This window comes from Lissotriton helveticus, chromosome 5_1 (genome assembly GCF_964261635.1).
Source record: "Lissotriton helveticus chromosome 5_1, aLisHel1.1, whole genome shotgun sequence".
Taxonomy (NCBI): domain Eukaryota; kingdom Metazoa; phylum Chordata; class Amphibia; order Caudata; family Salamandridae; genus Lissotriton; species Lissotriton helveticus.
Window position 1 is genome coordinate 744,826,990 of NC_136065.1, and position 16,043 is coordinate 744,843,032.

The 16,043-nt window shown below is 43.1% G+C and overlaps 1 protein-coding gene across 1 annotated transcript in view; it reads right to left on the minus strand.

The window, feature by feature from the left end:
- KIFBP (kinesin family binding protein) overlaps positions 1-16,043 on the minus strand; it is a 940,192-nt gene that overhangs the window by 102,254 nt on the left and 821,895 nt on the right. Inside the window, exon 6 of the mRNA XM_078643211.1 lies at positions 15,394-15,497. Within this exon, the coding sequence (XP_078499337.1) occupies positions 15,394-15,497 (104 nt within the window). The remainder of the gene's footprint in view (positions 1-15,393; positions 15,498-16,043) is intronic.

Sequence of the window (16,043 nt, forward strand, 5' to 3'; positions counted from 1 at the left end):
CTCCGTTCCCACAAGGTTCGTAGATAGTTCTAGCGAGATTATATGAGAGTAGTCTGTATTTAGGGTTTCATACTAACCTTGTATTTTTTGTTTGCAGGTATCCTTTTCCCCGCTGTTCCTACCCTAATTCCTTTTTTCCCTCGCCTAATTGCCTTAATGCTCTGTGAGCTGTTTTCAGAGTTTGAGGACGTCTGGAGGTTGAGCCCTTTTGAGCATCACTCGAATCCGGAAGGGTCCTGTGGATATTACAGTAATGGTCAAGGTTTTTGAGAGGTCGAACAGCCTGGAGCCCAGGTGGCGAGGACCAGAACAGGTGCTCCTTGCCACGAGGACAGCGTTTCGAGTGACGAACAGGAAGAACTGGATTCACAGCACTCACTGTAAGCGAGTGTCGCCTACTTTGGTGGAACCTGCTGTGCTGACTGACCATCGAGAGATTCTGGATACGGAGAAAAACCAAGCCATATCACCTGACTAATCTGAGGAAGTCTTCCCGGACCACACGTCCCTGAAGTATCCCGATACCAACTGAGACCTCGGAAAGGGCCTGTATTGTTGAAAGACTGGTTGAGCTACAATCCTGAGTTTGTGAAACGGAGCAGATGTGGCAAGGGGGAAATGGGAGTAGTCCTACATGGTGACACCCGTCTTGACCCTCGGTGAAGAAACCAACGGCTGCCCAGGACTTTAGAGCTCCAACGATTGATTCAACAATGAAGTGATCATGTCTGCAGCAAGATCAACTGTTGCTAAGATCTGTAATGAAAAGACCATTTGTGCTGTAGGATTTTTTTGTTGCTATGGTAGCTGTAGCAGTGACAACCTGGTTTGTTGAGAAAGTGGCTCCTGCTCGGCAGCAGCTGATTGCCACTACTCCAGTACCAGCTGAACACCATTAATTTACTCTTCCATACCATGAGCAAAAGCATCGACAATCCTATTAGAACAACACATTTGTTCAGATGTTGCATCACACTCACAATGCCACAAACACTACTGACTGTTGGGTGTGTAGGATGATACCTGCTCACCAGAAGAAAGGAGGAACACCTTTTATTCCTCTTCCTTTCTCTAACAATGGTTCTTGCCAAGCCTGGTTTGCACTTTTATTCGCTACTGAAAAGACTAACATCTCAAGGATGGCAGTAGGCCGGATTAATTATCATCTCAGTAAGGTGTATTATCCAGATAAAGATGGTTATTCTCAAGCTGAAGGGACTAAATGGGAATGGGAGGAGTATCTTATTTTTAAGGCAGCTCTATTCTGGGGCTACAGCCTAAGTAAGATACGGGCTGAGGGGAGAGTGTACTGGATCCTTTAGTATAGAAAAAGGCGTAAGACAGGGTTGCGTGTTGGCCCCCTTTTTTTTTCCCTCTATACAAACAACCTTGAGGCAGAATTGGGGGCCAGTAAAATCGACTCCCCGAGGTATGGTAATAAGCAAATAGTTTCACTACTGTACGCGGATGACGCGGTATTGATGGCAAGAACGAAGGTGGGAGCTAAGAAGGCCCTAACTAAATATCTTGATTTTATGAAAGTTAGGGGCCTTAGCATCAATGCCAAGAAATCTTATGTGATGCAGTGTGGTAAAGTCCGGGGATCGTGTAAAACTCTTAAAGTTCCCGGCCTAGAAATTGAATATACTAAAACTTTCCCATACTTGGGGGTCTTAATTGATGGCTCAGGTTCCTGGGGTCCTGAAGTCAAGAATAGGACCCTATCTTTCAAACGCAAATTGCTCCTCAAAGTTGGGCAAACGACCCCCGGAAATTATGTTAAAGATCTATGTAGCCAAATTCCGGAGCATTGCACTCTACGGGGCAGGGATATGGGGATATCAGGACAAAACAGAACTACAAACTGAAGAAAATAAATGTTTTAGATACCTTTTAGCACTTTCGAAGGGTACCTCAGTCTTTAATTGCCATGAGGAACTAGGGATGGACCATATTGCAGACCTGATTAAACTGCAGCCCATATTGCTCTGGCGAAGAGTGTGGGTCTCAGAAGACATGGGTTTAAACCAGGACATAATAAAGGACGTCATGGGTTTAGATAAAGCCAAGCGTATCGTATGGCTAGAATATGTTAAGAAAACCCTAAATGACCTCCAACGCCTTGATCTTTTTACAAACCCGATCTCAATCAGGACTGTCTCGAAACAAGAACTTAAGAATTTATGTATGGCCCATTTTAACTTACTTAGATGCTCAGGGTAAATTACCAAGGAAACGGTAATTGAACATCAACTGTCATTGAGCACCTTTAAAATACAGCCATATTTAACTTTGTGTAACCTGGGCTTTGACCGGTTCATTCTGACCAGATTTAGGTTTAACCTATTTCACCGGCTGGTCATATTTCCGATTAAAAATGACTGGCCTAGAACGCTTGTCTGTTGCCCATGTGACAATATGTCGTCGCAATCCACCTTTCACGTAGTGCTGTTTTGTAAATTCTACGTGAAAGAACGGAAAAGATGGATTCGACATTATTTGATGCAAGGTGCCTGGCGGCAATGCAGACCTGCGTACCTTAGTTTGCAGCAATTGGGTAATACTACATGTGTCATGGTAATGATTGGATTTTTAAAAAATGTCTTAAGGAATCGTTCTTCAATGATTAGCTGATTTATTCTATTGATTTAATCCCATTTTAACAGATGTTATTTATTATGAAATGAAATGTATTGGTGTATATTTATGTATTGTTGTTGCTTTTATGATACTGAAAAATCGAATAAAGCTAATCTGAATGAGAATGAATGAATGGGAGGAGTATTGACCTGAAAATATTTCTACACCATATGTTTTCCCAAATATGAGAACTATTAAGAATATTGGACCATTTGTGATTTCTGTTACTAGAGCTAAAGCAGACTTGTGTATAGGCAGTGTTGGGAGAATTCCAGTAGGAAGAAGTGAGTGTACTGTGGTTCTGACTATTGAAGGTGCCAATAAGAGCAGTTTCATATCCTCACATAATACCTATTTTGTCTGTGGTAACAAGGGATATTACCAACTACTTGTTGGATGGTCTGAAGTATGCTATGTGTCCTTTCTGTTGCCTACTGTGTTTCTAGCGCCTGCATCGTATCATAAGAATTTTAAACTATGCAATGACATTTACAAGAACAGATATAAGAGGACAATAAGTACTGATGAAGTGGACCAGACTGATACCACTTTGCAACAATATGTTGATTTTAATTTGGGCTTGTTTTTCTTTGTGGGTGCTGCATTAAACAGGAGAAAGAAGACGATTTACTCGTATTGTAGAAGCTGTTACCAATCATACAGCTATGGCACCACTTGGGAATATTACAGAAGAGCTGCAAGTTGCGAGGATTGTAGCACTCCAAAATCGTATGGCCCTAGATGTGATTTTGGCTGATCGAGGTGGTGCATGTCGCATCATTGGGAGTAGTTGCTGTGTCTACATTCCGGATCACTCTCCTTCAGTGTTTGTTGCAATCTCTAAATTGCATAGGATTGCTGCTGAAATTCATCCAGAGACTGGCACCTGGACTTTTGCCAGCTGGTTTTGGACACTACTTGTTACCTGGGGCTGGAAGCTATTGACCGTCCTATGTGTAATACTAGTAATATTATTTACATGCGGTGTATGTATACAATGTGGTCCAGTGCTTTGCTCCACCTGTATCACTGCCTGTACACCTGCTAAACGAAATGTTGCCAAAATGAATGCCCAGCATATACTAAACTAAGAAATTGATAGTATGATGCAAATAGACATACAAGATATATATTCGAATTATCCTAAATCATAAATGTCCTCAGCTAATGCTAAAAGGGTCGATGTTGTAATTTGGCAGCGATCGATGTTGGCATTTAGCTGAAGCCATCTTGTTCACATCACTCCCAGTCGCTTTGGACCAAGCATTTCTGATCGTCTCCACGACGGATTTGGATAACATACGTGTGGCTACACTTCAGGCAAATCGTCTTTCCTGATCCATACTGTCACCGACCGCATCCTGTCTTGATAAAGACCCGCAGCGACCACCAACTGGGGCGCACTAGGGTCGAAACGTCGACGCCCATTTTAGGTCCAGAACACTCCATGACTCCTCTATAAAACACCAGGACTCATTGGAGATCAATTCATTGTTGGCCTATCTATCACCTGTGTATATAATTGCATTGATTCTTGTATATATACCTCAACACTTGAGCACTTCTTTCACCAATTGTCACTTAACTGTATATATGTGTGATGGTCGTACTTTGTATTGATTGTTTTGTCACTGAATGTAGTAATTCAGCAAATACTAAATTGAATTCTAAATATAAATACTTATGAATTCAACACCTGGCTATATTATTTGTTTTGTTTTTTCAGCTTGAGCATTGATTTCTCAGTTGTATATGTGTATCAGAGAGCTCTCATTGTTGTTTCATTTGCATAGATTAGCATTTCTCAAAGAAATTTGTCCTACCCAACAGAACCATTTGTTTGTTTAGCCATCTTCTTTCTGGCAGCCATCTTGTCTGCCATGTGCTCCCCATGTGCTCTGTTCTTCCTGGCTGTCAATGACTCTTGTACTCTGCTAATGGACAGACTATATTTAGATTCTGCTACTCTGCACTTGCGCAGAAGACACTGCAACTGTTCACATATGTTTTAGTCTGTAACTGCCAGGGTATTTTTACAGCAATTAGCAAACTGCTAAGCTCCGCCCTACTGTTGACTGTGCATTTCTGTATGGCCTTTTATGTATGTAAACCTTCTCTTCTGTACATGTACCGTCTTCTTTTGAGCCCCTTTGTGGGTATAAAAGACCCATGGTCCTTCTACTCCTTGTGCTACACATACACTACCGAAGGGTGTTGTGTGAATGTAGTTCCACCTCTTGAGGTTAATAAAGTACTTTCTTTTATATTTCAGTTTCTGTGCCAACGTCTATACTATTGGTCTGAGGACTTGTGCAGAGAAGGGCGAACCCCTAGCACTGGTAGGCCTGGCTGAGACCCACCACGACAGCTAGGCACTTTGCCAAAAAAGGGGTAATTTTTCACTGCGAAATTGAGGTGCGTCTACGTTGCATTTTGCGCCGTTTCCTGTTGCGGGCACTAGGCCGACCCACACAAGTGAGGTACCATTTTTCTCGAAAGACTTTAGGGAACGCGGGGTGGGTGGAAATTTCAAGATCCACGCAGATTCCAGAACTTTCCGCCACAGAAATGTGGGGAATTTTTTTTTACAATTATTTAGGTTTGCAAGGGATTGTGGGTAACAGACCCTGGTGGGAGGCAGTCAAGTCACCCCATCCTGAATTCCCCATGGTAACTAGTTTTAAAAAATGTATAGGTTTGCTAGGTTTCCCTAGGTGTCGACAGAGCTAGGGTTAAAAATACTACAGCTAGGAACTTTGCAAAAAAAGGGTCAATTTTCACTGTTAAATTGTGGTGTGTCCACATTACGTTTTGCACCTTTTTCTGTTGCGGGCACTAGGCCTACCCACAAAAGATAGATACTATTTTTCTCTGAAGACTTTGGGGAACGCGGGGTAAGTGGAATTTTATGGTTTCACGCAGATTCCAGAACTTTCCACCACAAAAATGCGAGGAAAATGTGGGTTTTTTGACAATTTTATAAGTTTGCAAGGGATTCTGTGTAACAGAACCTGGTTAGAGCCAACCAAGTCACCACATCCCGGATTCCCCTGGGTGTCTAGTTTTAAAAAATGTATATGTTTGCTAGGTTTCCTAGGTGCCGGTAGAGCTAGGGTTCAAAAACTACAGCTAGGCACTTTGCAAAAAAGGGTAATTTTTCACTGTTAAATTGTGGTTTGGCCACCTTGGTTTTGCTCAGCTTCCTGTTGCGAGGACTAGGCCTACCCACACAAGTGAAGTACAATTTTTCTCTGAAGACTTTGGGGAATGCGGGGTGGGTGGAATTTTGTGGATCAACGCAGATTCCAGAACTTTCCACCACAGAAATGTGAGGAAAATGTGTTTTTTGGGACAATTTTTTAGGTTTGCAAGGGATTCTGGGTAACAGAACCTGGTGAGAGCCAGTCAAGTCACCCCATACTATCGTCTGCGCCTTATCCACTTTAAATATCTCCACAGGCTCTACCGGACCCCCGCACAATTGCACAAAATGGGACTCATTACCAGTGATAGATTCCTGCGCTGCTCTGCACCTGCCTTTTCCCATCTTGCCTGGCTATGCCCCAAGGTCTCCGCTTATTGGCGCGATGTATGCACTGTTATTTCTGAAATCACTTCTTTTTCACTTCAACCTGATCCTCTGATTTGCCTCCTAGGCTTTGTCAAATTTTGCCTAGATGCTTCCCGCAGACTGATTGCCATGCTGCTCGTTCTTGCACGGCAAAAGGTTTCCATGTGCTGAGGTCGCCGTCCCACCCCCAGGGTGGCCCTTTGGCAACGGGAAGCATCTTCCAACCAGACTCTCCTGTCTGAATTCTGGGACTTAATGCTGGCCAGGTCCCGCCCTCTCGATATCTGGGGTCCGTTTGTTTGCTTTCTTCTTAGTCACACTTCCCAGAACCCGGCGACCTCTCCCGCGCTCCCTGCCGGCGTCAAGCCCGCGGCCGCCGCCGGTGAATGTCAATGAGTCTCCTCCTCTCTTCTCCCCCCTTCCCCAAGCTCTTCTCCCTTCCATGTATAGTGCCATTCGCGATTATTCCTTTGCTTTGCTGTTGGTGTCTTCCAAACCTATTTCATTGTCACTATTGATTGTGGTGCATGTAAGTGGCAGCCTTCGATGTAGTATACTGTATCGCAATGCATATTATTTTGTCTTGGTGCAATTCTGTAATCTTGTTGTGTCCAAATCCTTAATAAAGGTTTTTGAAAATAAAAAAAAAATAAAAAATTCACCCCATCTTGGATTCCCCTGGGTGTCTAGTTTAAAAAAATGTATAGGTTTACTAGGTTTCCATAGGTGTCGGCAGAACTAGGGTTAAAAAACTACAGCTAGGCACTTTCCAAAAAAAGGGTCATTTTTCACTGTGAAATTGTGGTGTGTCCACGTTGCGTTTTGCGCCGTTTCCTGTTGCAGGCACTAGGTCTACCCACACAAGTGAGGTACCATTTTTCTCGGAAGACTTTGGGGAACGCAAGGTGGGTGGAATTTTGTGGATCCACGCAGATTTCAGAACTTTCCACCACAGAAATATGAGAAAAATTTGTTTTTTTGGACAATTATTTAGTTTTGCAAGGGATTATGGGTAACAGAACCTGGTGGGAGCCAGTCAAGCCACCCCATCCTGGATTCCCCTGGGTGTCTAGTTTTACAAAATGTAGAGGTTTGCTAGGTTTCCCTAGGTGCCCGCAGAGCTAGGTTTAAAAAACTACAGCTAGGCACTTTGCAAAAAAAGTCTAATTTTTCATTGTGAAAATGTAGTGTGTTCACGTTGCGCTTTGAGCCGATTCCTGTCGTGGGCACTAGGCCGATCCACACAAATGAGGTACCATTTTTATCGGGAGACTTAGGGTAACACAGATTTGTAGAGAAACTGTTATTAGCTATTGACATTCAATGCATTTCTGCCTTCCAAATTAAAGACATTGTGTAAAAAAAAGTCATTTTGAAAAATGACCTATAATTCTCATGCTAGTATGAGTATTCCCAATTTCGGAAATGTGCAAATATCTACTGTTTCTAAACTCTATATTTTTGTCCCATTTCAGAAATACATAGGTGTGTTTCATACCGATTTTTCCATGTATACATTACCCAGAATAACTGCTATATACCTGGTACATAATAAAAAACAATTGCAATCGCAGCTTAGTTTTTGGCTCTGGGATCATCGGGTTTTTGGTGAACGTACAAGTCCTATATATCCCCACAACCAGTAAGATCCACCGGATGTAACGGTATATTGCTTTCAAAGAACTGTGATAATTAAAAGAAGTTACGGGTGAAAACGTTGACACAAATGGCTGTTTTTTTCAACTAATTTTCAAATTTTCCTATATTTAACTGTTAGTTTCTAGGATGAAATCTTGAAGGATCTACACAAGTGACCCCTAGCTGAATTCAGAATTATGTCTACTTTTCTAAAATGTATAGCTTTCCAGGATCCATCATTGCTTTCATACTCATTTCTACCATTAACTGGAATGAGGTTGAAAGCACAAAAATTGGCAAAAATAGGATATGTTCCATAAAAATGGCAAAACTGTGTAAAAAATGTTAGTTTTCTGATAAAAGTCTGTAATTCCCCAAAAGCTGGGAAAATGGTTATTTCAGCTCGACAAACCATTTTTTTATGCCATTTTATCGAAGCAAAAAACAGACATTTTCATTTGCAGAACTTTTTTCCCATTTTCCCCCAAAAACCAAAATGTAGCTATATTTTGGCGAATTTATGGGTTCCCTCAAGGGAAATCCACAAATCCTGGGTACCTTTGGAATCCCCATGATGTTGGAAGAAAAGGACACAAATGTGGCGTGGATACCTTATGTGGCCAAAAAGTTACAGGGGCCTAAGAACGAACTACCCCAAATAGCCAAAATAAAGGCTTAGCATGGGGGAAAAAGGCCTAGCAGCGAAGGGGTGAAGGAGCTGAACATTTTTGTGACCTTTGCTATGGGAATATTTCACAAGCCATCAGTACTGTCTTACTCGCCTCCCATCGGTCCTAACAAGAGTTGGATTTTTGCTTCTGCAATATACGCTGCATTTCAGTGATAACTCTGCAGCATTACTGTAGGAGAGTAGAGTCTGCTTTCCTATGGTCACCCCACTTTTTGCTTTTTGCTTCACTGGTTTTCGACTTAGATGTGGCTGTGGGCCTGCTAATCAGACCCACAGCCCTGCTGTTCTCTCTCTAAATTCACACCATGTACTTTAGGTACATCACCAATTGGGAATTGGATCACTCTTGTGAGTCCCTGTACAGTGTACCATAGGTACCCAGGGCATAGGTGCATCCAAGGCCTACCAGGGGCTGCAGCATATCTTATGCCACCCCTGGCTGGCCATCCAAATTGACACAACTGGCTGATCACTCAGCTGGGGCAAGGTCGTGTAATCACCCCTTGCTTAGGTATAGTATTCCTATACCTTCCCATTATATATAGACATATATAATCCACATTTGTAAAGCGCACAATCACCCGTTAGGGTCTCTAGGCGCTGGGGGCCGTCGGGAAGATTAAGCAAGCTATTGCCCAGAGTCACATGGTGCTGGGCTAACCTGCCGCCGGCGCTGGGATCGAACCGTGATCCCCAGATTCCAGCGTCAGTCGCCCTGGCCGCGGCGCCACACCTCTCCCTATGCACCTATAGGTCACTCCTATGTCAGGCCTTAACAATCCTGAAGGCAGAGTGCTTGGTTTTATGTGAGATGAGGCTCTAACATGAGCTGAGCCTGTCTGCAGCTTTCGGAACCATGTCCTTATAGCTGTTCTATGATATAGCCATACCATATACTCTTAAGTGCATTATGAACCTCGAGGTTAAATGCTAACTTTGGTTTGGCTTTATCAAAACATGTCGTGTAAGGTGTCATTCGCTTTGGAATACTACCCCCTCGCCAGTTCTGGTGACGGGGTAGCATTCCACCCTTCTAGAGAGAGAAGACATGTTGTACCTACTAATCCCGGTTAAAGTTAACCAGAGCCTCAGCATCAAAAAATGGATGCTGCTGCCACAGACACAAGTCTGACCTCCTGCTGCTGGGAGTCCTTCCAGCGAGGGAGGCTTGGACAATAGGTTTCCTGTCTTGGGAGGTGCTAACACCACCCCAGACAGGCCATAGTGTATTGGGACAGGGAGGGCTGAATGAAATGAGACACTGCCTGGGGCACACAAGGTGTCCCATGCATAGTCCAGTTCAAACCGGTGCTAGGGCACTCCAGCCCCAGCTCTGGCGCGAAACTGGACAAAGGGAAAGGGGTGTAACCACCCCCTTCATGGGTCCCACCCATAGGAGGGACCTAGCAGGTAATCAAGCCCCTAAATTTGCTATATAGGTAGGAGCGGAGTCCCAAGACTTTAGATTTATCCTGACTGAAACTTGAAACGAAACTCTGGACCTTCGACATTCTACTCGACATAGACGACTGAAGAATCTCCCTTGTGGTCAAGGAGTGACCACCCTGCACAAGCAGGCACCATCAAGCGATCAACGGTTTGCTTTGTCAACGCTCCTACCAGAGCCCGAGCACAGAGCCTGACAAGACCCGGACTTCCAGACTTCCAACAGCCCGATCCACAGCCACAGCAAAGCTGAGACGTGGGACCGGCCATCTTGGAAAGCCAGTGAATTGCTTTCCGTGCAACTTCTGAGGCACCCTCGAAGTTGTGCATTGGGGATTGAGAAGCCCCAGCCCCGAGCACCAACTGCACCGGAGATCACCCCTCCACACTCCACGAGTTCTGCGTGATGCCCTTCTGCATTTTCCTGCTCGACACGTCTGTCCGGTCACTTGCCCGTTGGCTAGTGGCCTCTGTGATGATGAACCCCTTGATTTACACCGCAGGTCTGGTTGCTCCAGACTGGCCCTTGCTTCCCTGAAAAAGAGAAGCCCATCAGACCTTGCTGGTCTGACCAAGAAGCCATCTTCGAATCCTGCGTGGGTTGCCTTTGCCAAGGCTTGTTGACTCCAATCTGGAAGCCGACACCACCGACAGCGAGATCCTTCGTGGGACAGTCCGTATCCAGCGCCTGGTCGTCATCGACACCTCCTGGTCCACGTGGCTGCAGAGACAAGCTTCACGACATCACTTGATTGCTTCGCAACATCGCCTGGTTCCTTCCTGGTTCCTTCCTGGTCACTGCTAGTGACCCAGACTCTGTCCCCTCTGCTTTCTTCATCCTCGATCCGCCCTTGGATCCAACCGGACACTTCCCTGCTGATCGCCTGCAGCATCTTTCTTCACGGCTCCATAGGATTCCTTGACGAAACCCGACACACTTTGACACCTATGCACCCGCTTCCTGTGGGTGAGGTAACGCGAGTACTTCGGTGCTCCTGTGGGTATTTACTATCCTAGTGTCTAACTTTCAAGTAGCTTTCTCCTTGTTCATCCGGAAGTGACCTAAAAGAACTAGTTTCCAATTCTTTCGTTCCAATTCTAACTCTATGGTAACTCGCGTGTGTGTAAAGACACTGCACACGCATCCCGTGGGCCTCCTGCTCCCTATCCTTTGGTAGTACAGCGTAGCCCCAGCGATTCTCCAGGCCCTAGGCCTGTCCTTTGTTCGTGACGTGGTTCTTATACCACTATTTTAGTATATGGTTTGAAGTGCCCCATGGGCATTACTGTATTTTATGCAACTTATTGTATGTTGATTAAGTATCTTGTTATGGGCTTGTGCCTCTGATCTCATAACGAGTTCAGAGGATTAATTTAGTAACAAATACATATATATTTTATATATATCCTGTGTGGTGTCCTTTCATTTGGTATTAAAGGGATTGTATATGGTAAAACAGCTGGCTTCACATGCTCACTTGAGTTTAGCCTAAGACTGCTTTGTCCATGCTAAACAAAAGGGGATGATGGACGGAGCGTTTGAGCAAATCAAACACTCACCCCCAGTCAACTGATCTGGGTTTAATCCATCACCATTCTTTAGTTCACTCAGCCACCCCAGTTCAGACATGGCTATATGCAAATCAGTCTGACCCTGTGCCTCGTGGGAACAGTCCAGCCCGAACTGCCAACCCATGTCTTCCCTGGACCGGAAACAAGCATCCTGGGACCGGTTTCGGATTCATAATCCTCATCAGCCAGGCTATCTTGAATCCAGTGGCCAAGTGAACAAGGGACTCACGTCTGAGCATACCCTGCCACACTTAGGGCGAACAAAGCGATACAAAAGGGGATGATGGACGGAGCGTTTGAACAAATCAAACACTCACCCCCAGTCAACTGATCTGGGTTTAATCCATCACCATTCTTTAGTTCACTCAGCCACCCCAGTTCAGACATGGCTATATGCAAATCAGTCTGACCCTGTGCCTCGTGGGAACAGTCCAGCCTGAACTGCCAAGCCATGTCTTCCCTGGACCAAACAAGCATCCTGGGACCGGTTTCGGTTGTCCATGCTACCACTAGGATAGCTGGTCTATAAGGTTGACTTTACAACCATCACCATAAGGGTTGTTTGGACTGATACAGGGTGACAACTAGAATAGTGGACATCACATATCAGGCCAACTTCTCACAATTACCACAGAGCCATTCAGACCATGACAGATTGTTAAAAATGTAAACTTTCATGGAACATCCCTTCAACAGCTTATCTGAGATTTATACTTCAGGGAAAAATATACTTCTGAGTCTTTGATCCTGTACAAAGAGCCGCTGTTGTTCAGGCAGTATATACCAAGCAAGAAAGCTTGAGGATTGTAGTTTAAATCTTGGTAGTTGTCCTTTGACATTAAGAACTAGTGAAAAGATTGTGTGTGATCTTGCTCAATCTTCTATAAAAGTTATGTTTAGGTGGACAATGTAGATAGAGGAATAAAGCTGTTCACGCTGAGCTGTACAACCTTGGTGTTTTGGCATGTGGGACAACATGAAGACCTTGCAAAGGATTCCCTCAGGAGCTTCACTTCAAAAAGCTCCATAAAGGTCTGTGCAGTACCTTGCATTGCAATGTACTACTAGCTGCAAAAGTCTCAAACAGACAGGAAGTACATATCATCACTAAAGTTCATGATGAGACCATTTTATCAGTCACGGTTCCAAGAAGGGAGTGGGGTGGTGGTGGTCAATTGGCAGACATGCAGAAGATTATAAAAACATTTTTTAATTCAGGAGGAGTGAATAAACATTGAGTGGTAGAACGTTTGTGTAACCCTGCAGATTACAGAAGCTTCCCTCTCAGTAACCTGAGGAAAATCTGTAATTGTAGCCATAGTTTGAGGTTTTCTGAGTAATCTGGGCAAATAGTAGTAGAATCCAAACTGGTGGAGGGGTGGTGGTCAGTTGTCAGAAATGCAGATGATTATAACCTTTTTTTGTTTACTTCAGGAGGAGTGAATAAACATTGGGTGGTAGAACGTTTGTGTAACCCTGCAGATTATGGTAGCTTCCATCTCAGAAATGTGCGGAAACTTATTTTAGCCATAGTTTGAGGTCTGCTGGGTGTTCTGGGCAAATAGTAGTGGAATCTAAACTGGCTTTCAGAATCCCCTGAGGCTAGTAGGTCTTCCTGGGTGCAGGGCCTTCCTTATCGTGGGTGATTTTCCCATAAACAGAAATTGGGTACTGTTTTGATCAGGAGAAGTGTGGGCACACCGAACAGTAGAACATTTGCTGTTATCTATTGAATTCGATCCATTTTGGTTTCCAAATGTAAGCCAGTATGGAATACAACACATTTTGCAAGCTGACCTCATAATCATACGATATTATGAGTAACTACAAATTCAGAGTTAGACAAATAACCACTATTTATAAACATAGTATCTTCATCACCTTTCAAAAATGCACAGCTATTGTTTTAACCAATTTTTCATTCATTACATTTTACCTTATAACTTGATGCACCGTCAATACACAAAAAATAATTATAAGCTGCAGCTTGGTTGATAGCTCTATGTTCTGCTTGTTTTCAGACAATCGGAAAACATTATAGATCCCTGTGACTAGAAAAGTCAGACAGACGCAATAGTATGTTACTGTTGTAACTCTGACGTCGGCACAAAAAAATCATAGCTGAAAACATTATCACCTTTCTCTATTTGTTAACACTTGCTTGTATTGTTTGTTATTATTTCAATGACTAGTTTCTTTGGGAAACTCGTGAGTGATCTACACCCTTGCTGTATTCAGAATCTTGTCTACTTTTCAGAAATGCACTGTTTTTCAGGATAACCCATGAGATTTACACCTCTCCTCAACCCCCAAACAAAATCCAAGCAGGTATAACCCACAAAAATGGGAAACACTGAATACCGATTAGAAAATTGCAAAGATTTGGTGTATATATTTGTTTTTGACAACTTTGCTCATTCCCGGTCTTAGCACAGCAAATATTTTGTGGAGGCCATTTAAAAACGAATAAAGAAAAAAATCTTGGTACATTTTGGCTATTTTCTTGGTTCCTTCCAAAGAATTCTGCAAATTGTGGTTAACTTTAGAATGTCCAATATGTAAGGGGAAAAGTATGTAAATTTTCCCTAGATACATTTTTGGGCTGGTGGGGGGGGGGGGATATGGGGCAGGATGTGGTGTAACAGTAAGGAGGGGAATCATAGCACTTTAAGAGACAGGGCAGAAAATAAACCAGTTCAGATTTACAACATAATGAGTAAGGACCAAAGTCGGGAGGTCAGGAACTGGAAAAATGCTTTGGTGGTACACAGAGACTGTCCAGAGTTCCCCCTGGCATCCTGTTCTCCAGCTGTAAACAAAAGCACAGCTCCCGATGGGTTGTATGATGGAACCACAAAACAACGCCGACCTACCCCACAGCGCGTAAAACAACCCTGACCCACCTGAAGCCCACCAAGCAACCTCGACACTCCACCAGCCCACAAAACAACCCGACCCAGCCCACCAAACAAATCTGATCCCCCCAGCCCGCAAAAGTACCCCGAACCAGCCCCACTTACCTCACCGCGGATCTCTCTCTGCTTCAGTCCAATGCAGCCTGCAGCTACACTGCACCTTGCCTTAACCACACACAAGCGTGGTTAAGGAATATGCTTGGTTAAGGCAAGCGCGGTTAAGCTTGCGGAGTCTGAACACCCGTGGTTTAGAATGCAGTGTTCTGACTGTTCCCCATCCCAATTGCATTCTAAGACTTTGATTCCAGGTCCACACCCCAGAAGTTCCGGTCACATGTGAACTGCGTTGCCATCTTGGCCCTCCCCACAGCACGCCAGCTTGGTTTAGGGCAAAACTTTCAACCTTATCATATTACCCGGGAAGCACACACAGAATGTCAGACACAATGCTCCCTCTGCCATTGATTAGCAGCCTCCTTCCATCAATGTGGCCTCGAATTCACAACTGCTGTGGTGCTCCAAAGATTGCTGGGATTTAAGAGTTCAGTAAGCTCTGCCTCCAGAACGTATGCTTTTAATTAACACTGAGATGCACCTGTTCCTGTATTACTATATTTGCTGTTTAAAGACAAACAAATACATACATAAAGCCAGTAAGCGTACAAGCCAAACATGCATAAGTGCTAAACGTTCAAACTTGGGAAAGTAGAATAGAACTTTTTTTAAATTCACTAATATTTAGGAGAACACCTAGAAATGAAAAAGGAAAAGGGTCTACTGAAAAATTGGCCATCATAAAGTCATGTACGAATTACTATGCTTCTTAACTGTACAATCATAGTAATCAACTTCATGAAAGTGCTTTAACGGGTTTAATCCAATGAGCCATTACCTTATAAAAAAATAATAATAATAAATACCTCAAGCTTTTTCATAGCATCCTGTAAGAGATTCAAACAATACTTAATCCAACATCGAGCGATTTCAGCTTTCCTTCGTCCAAGAATTTCCAGGTGTTTTTGTTCTGCATCAATCCAAAAAACCAAAAACAAAGGAAAGATTAAAAAAATTATAAATGAAACCTCGATCACAGAAAGTATATTCTGCCAGTGCGCACCACCATGCTCTCTCTAATTTTAATTACATTTTGAGATAGCCGAACAGGAAAACAAGTTAAATTTCTACAAACAATTCAAACGCATAATTTTACTTTTAACTATTTGCATCTTATATTAAATACTTTCAAAAGATACATGGACTAAAAGTATGGGTAACCAAAGCAGGTATTCTAAAGGGATCACTGACATAATATTGATTACACAAATATAGAACTACCAAAATATCGAGGAAAAAATACAGAATGCAAAAATATCGAATTCCTATATCCAAACAGGTAAGTACAAAAATATCGAATCAAAAATATCGTTGTAAAAAATATAGTTAGTCAAAATATCGATTTTTTTTATGTCTTAAAAGTAATTGAAAATTAATGAAATAATAAATATAATTAACTTAAACATACTTAAATTACTTAAATAACCTTAAAATGAATAAATAATTAATGTAAGTT